Source organism: Sinocyclocheilus rhinocerous, unplaced genomic scaffold (genome assembly GCF_001515625.1).
Source record: "Sinocyclocheilus rhinocerous isolate Xijiao unplaced genomic scaffold, SAMN03320098_v1.1 scaffold97, whole genome shotgun sequence".
Classification (NCBI taxonomy): Eukaryota; Metazoa; Chordata; class Actinopteri; order Cypriniformes; family Cyprinidae; genus Sinocyclocheilus; species Sinocyclocheilus rhinocerous.
This window is the reverse complement of record NW_015666183.1, coordinates 1,686,656-1,690,952: the sequence shown is the minus strand read 5'-3', so window position 1 is coordinate 1,690,952 and position 4,297 is coordinate 1,686,656. Positions and strand designations below refer to the sequence as shown.

General features: G+C 34.6%; 1 protein-coding gene across 4 annotated transcripts in view; it reads left to right on the top strand.

The window, feature by feature from the left end:
- LOC107732103 (microtubule-associated protein, RP/EB family, member 2) overlaps window positions 1-4,297 on the top strand; it is a 25,958-nt gene that overhangs the window by 16,670 nt on the left and 4,991 nt on the right. For all 4 annotated transcript variants that reach the window (XM_016543358.1, XM_016543357.1, XM_016543359.1 and 1 more), the window contains 2 exons: window positions 570-697; window positions 2,344-2,489. In XM_016543358.1, coding sequence (XP_016398844.1) covers window positions 570-697; window positions 2,344-2,489 — 274 coding nt within the window. The remainder of the gene's footprint in view (window positions 1-569; window positions 698-2,343; window positions 2,490-4,297) is intronic.

The window sequence follows — 4,297 nt, the reverse complement described above, 5'->3', positions numbered from 1 at the left end:
AAAAAAAACATCTTGATAGATAAGTTTTTTTTACAAACTGAAAGTTTTTTTTATTTCACAAGACATTAATTGATGGACTGGAGTGGTGTGGATTATTGTGATGTTTTTATCAGCTGTTTGGACTCTCATTCTGACGGCACCCATTCACTGCAGAGCATCCATTGGTGAGCAAGTGATATAATGCTAAATTTCTCCAAATATGATGAAGAAACAAACTAATCTACATCTTGGATGGCCTGAGGGTGAGTACATGTTCAGCAGTTTATCATTTTTGGGTGAACTATTCCTTTAAAGTGTATAAATTCACCAACAGATGGCCTTTTGTTGTCCCAGATTAGTCTACCTCAGTTTAGTTCCTAAAACTCTTAGAAAAGCATTGCTATTGCACAGTTTCATATTTTTAATTCCAAAACATTATATTATAGACTTTAGACTTAGTACACATCGTTGTTATAGTATACATGCTGCATTGTAAATTGCTCAGACTGACAAGTCAATACCAGAGCTGATAGTGTCATTCAATACATCTGCACATGATTATGATGCTGATGTCTGTGTCTCGTCCACAGCTGGGGGATGGCGGTCAACGTTTATTCTACCTCAATCACCCAGGAGACTATGAGCAGGCATGACATCACAGCCTGGGTGAACGATCTGCTCTGTCTAAACTACACTAAAGTGGAGCAACTGTCATCAGGTATGTGAACCTCCCAACTTAAACCACCGCTGACACTCATTAGACACAAAGAGCAGTAATCCCAGAGGATTTACACGAAGGCATTTTGTTAGTGCTTGTCTGTGCTGCTGTAGGGCGGCTGCTACCTTTTAAACGTTTGTGTAAATAAATGCAGTCGTCTGGCTGGTCAGTAAAGCTGTTGTGAATTCTCAGCTGCTTTAGGTAACACAGCCATGAATTATGAACCTGGGAACGGAGATAATCCCAGTAAATTGCTATGAAATTAAAAGTAATTAAACTAGAACTTCTTTATTGCAGCCAAAAACAAGTATAGCTTTAAATCATCTAATAAAAGTGTTTTTGTATTATGCGCAACGTGTCAGGCTATATTTCATCAAAATCAATTTAATTTTGTATAATTACTAGGCATGCAATTATATGTGGACTTAATATGATTTATACTTTTTTTCACACGACAGGGCTGTTTAAATGAACTGCAAAACGGCTAAAGGTCATCTAAAATATTACGTTTTCATCGCAGATTAATCCGTTTTAATCAAAAATGATGTTATTTGCCAACTACCCGTTTAGTTTCAGTATCCTTTCATCAAGTTCTCAAACATTTGCATTTAATTTCATCTGAAATAACTACATTACTATCGACCACTGCTATGATAAAGTGTCATTATTTGTTTGATTTCAGAAGGGTTGACAAGTTTGATTAATGATGAGAAAGGAATTATTTTAATGAATAGTAATTATAGGCTAATAAAGACTAGTGATTAAAAAGATTTTATAAAACAAATGATAATGCACACACAGCATTATTTGTATTTGTAAATATAGTCTAATGTAAGTAGTTTATAGTTTAGGAAATATAACTTTACCAAAATAAAATAAAATAATTAAGATTAATATAAGAAGTGTGTGTGTGTGCGCAATTATATGTACACTGTATGTATATATGTACACACAATTCTATACATTTCCATTTATTTATTCTTACTGTTATATTACTCCTAATAAATATAATTATTTTCTACTCAAATATTTTGTTCTACTATAAAATAATTGATTCTGTCTGTTGAGGATGGTCTGTGTTGCTTATTTCTACCTAAACATACAGTAAGAGACATTCTGCATTAAAATCTCAGAGTTTTGAGAACAAATGTCTTTCCAGTAATCATGTAAATACTTTGTTTTACATGTTCGAAATAAAGTCTCAAATAAAAAAAACAAAACAAATCAATTTGTGGACAACACTTCTGTGCTTTAGCATTATGACATCATCACATCGGACATCAATACCTATATTTAGTTCAGCATAAGCACAGGTCAGGCCAGAGGTATTTAAAGATCTCTGAGACACTGAATATCCTCTGGAACGGCTCCAGGTCTGCCTAGACAGGCAGAAGACATTGATTTACATGGCATTTTAAATTACATCCTTGGAGTCAAATGGATCTCCCTTTAAGTGTCCTTGTTTTATTTCTTCTGATTGGGCAGATTAAGTTTACTGCAGAGTAAATTGGACACTTAGATGAACCTGAGACTGAAACTAAATCTGGTAGAAAGTGGTGGAGATCTTAGAGAAACAGAGTGAGTCCTAAATAATGTCCTCACGACACCTTTTTCACCCAGCAAATCTTCTGTGCGTCTCTTTGCAGGAGCAGCGTACTGTCAGTTCATGGACATGCTGTTTCCCGGCTGCATCAGTCTTAAGAAGGTGAAATTCCAGGCCAAGTTGGAGCATGAATACATCCACAACTTCAAACTCCTGCAGGCCTCCTTCAAGAGGATGAATGTTGATAAGGTGAGACAAACGTGAGGGCCTTGCAGTCATGCTTTCACTATAACCACTGAAAATCTGATTAGAAATGAAATCCCTCTCAAAATCACCATAGAAAAGTACATTTTGGCATGAAGAACAGTATTGGATTTGTCTGATGAGTAATAAATAAATGAAATATCTCCAGACTGATTTAATTCTGTTATTCACATAGCTCTTGTCCCATTAAGCCTATGGAGAAAATGAATTGGGAAAATACTTATTGAACACGTACTGCTAAAATAGTGTTCATAAATTTAGGGCTGCTTTATAGTTTCTTGTATAGTTATAATTAGAGATCGACCGATATATCGATTTACCGATATTTTTCCTTTATTGTTGTAGTATGAAGATTAATTTTAACATGAAAGACTGCTAATTTTCAACACTTTTTTTAAGATGACTTAAAGGAGGAAAAACCAAAGTGAAGTATGGACTTACTTCACTCAGTAATTTATTTACTTTATAACAGTGAATAAATATCGGTTCTGCATATCGGTTATCGGGCACATAAACATGCAAATAATTGGTATCGTTATCGGTTATAAAATATCAATATCGGTCGATCACTAGTTATAATGCATGTGTAATTTCCACACTAGAAATATCTGTATTTTTTTCACTCTGTAATTAACCAGCACTTTCTAAGAAACGGCAAGTCGCACATTGAATTAAATGTGAAATTTAATGAAAAAGTAAAATTTGTGTGAAAAATGTGTAGTAAATAATGATGTTAATATTAATAGTAAATAATAAAATAATTTAATAACATAGTTGTAATTAGGGACAAGTTTGTAGTTCGGTCGGATATGTCAAAAACAAGTAAGTAAAACAATGCACAAGTTACTTAATGGTAGGGTGAGAGAGAGACAGCGAGAGAGAGAGAGAGAGCGCGCAATTCTGTTATGTGATCTTTGATGTTCATTCACTTAGCACACGCATCATTTGGATTAAAACTAAATCGTAAAAATAAGACCATTTATAGGGGCATTCACTATAAACATTCATTTTTAACCTTAGGCTTACACGACTTTCTGGCGAAAGTGAATCTAGCAGCCTGTGTGAAATGCACTAGGCTGTACTGTCCCTCTCATTCTGCACCAGTACAAATACGTACACGTGTTGTGTGTGTTTTGCTTGCTTGAGTGTTTCTGCATTATATGAGTGGCTTTGGAATATAAATCGCAGCACGTTTCAGATGAAAAAACGCGACTTCTATTTCTGAAAATATCACAGTTAGGAGATTTATAACGAGTGGTTCCCTGCATTATTACAGCAAAGCGCGTGATTACAGTACAAATCCGCTGCAATGGAGCAGCTCTAATGCTATTAAATTAAAGATGATGTACCATAGAGCAAAAAAATGAACAGTGAAAGTAACAAAAACGTGTAAAATACATTTTAATGGGCATAATTAAGTGTGAAAATAACAGAAGGATATACAGTGAAACCAAAAATGATTCAGAGACCAGATATAATATAGATATTTTTTTACTAGTGAGTGCAGGACACTATAGTTCATTTATGTAAGTGAGGATAGCAAAATAAAGTAAACTGTGACAAATCATACCCAAAAATTCTTCATACAGTGGACTACCAGTAAAACTGATACAAATTTGGGTCCAAAAATTATTCAGACCGAGTCTGGGAAAAAAACTGAAGTTCAGGTTTTCATGAACCTGGGTGACAGCATGCCCAGGAGACTACAGGCTGTCATTAAAGGGTTAGTTCAGTCAAAAATTGAAAATTAGGCTGCGTTTCACTCACCCCCGATGCATCCTAGGTGTATATGA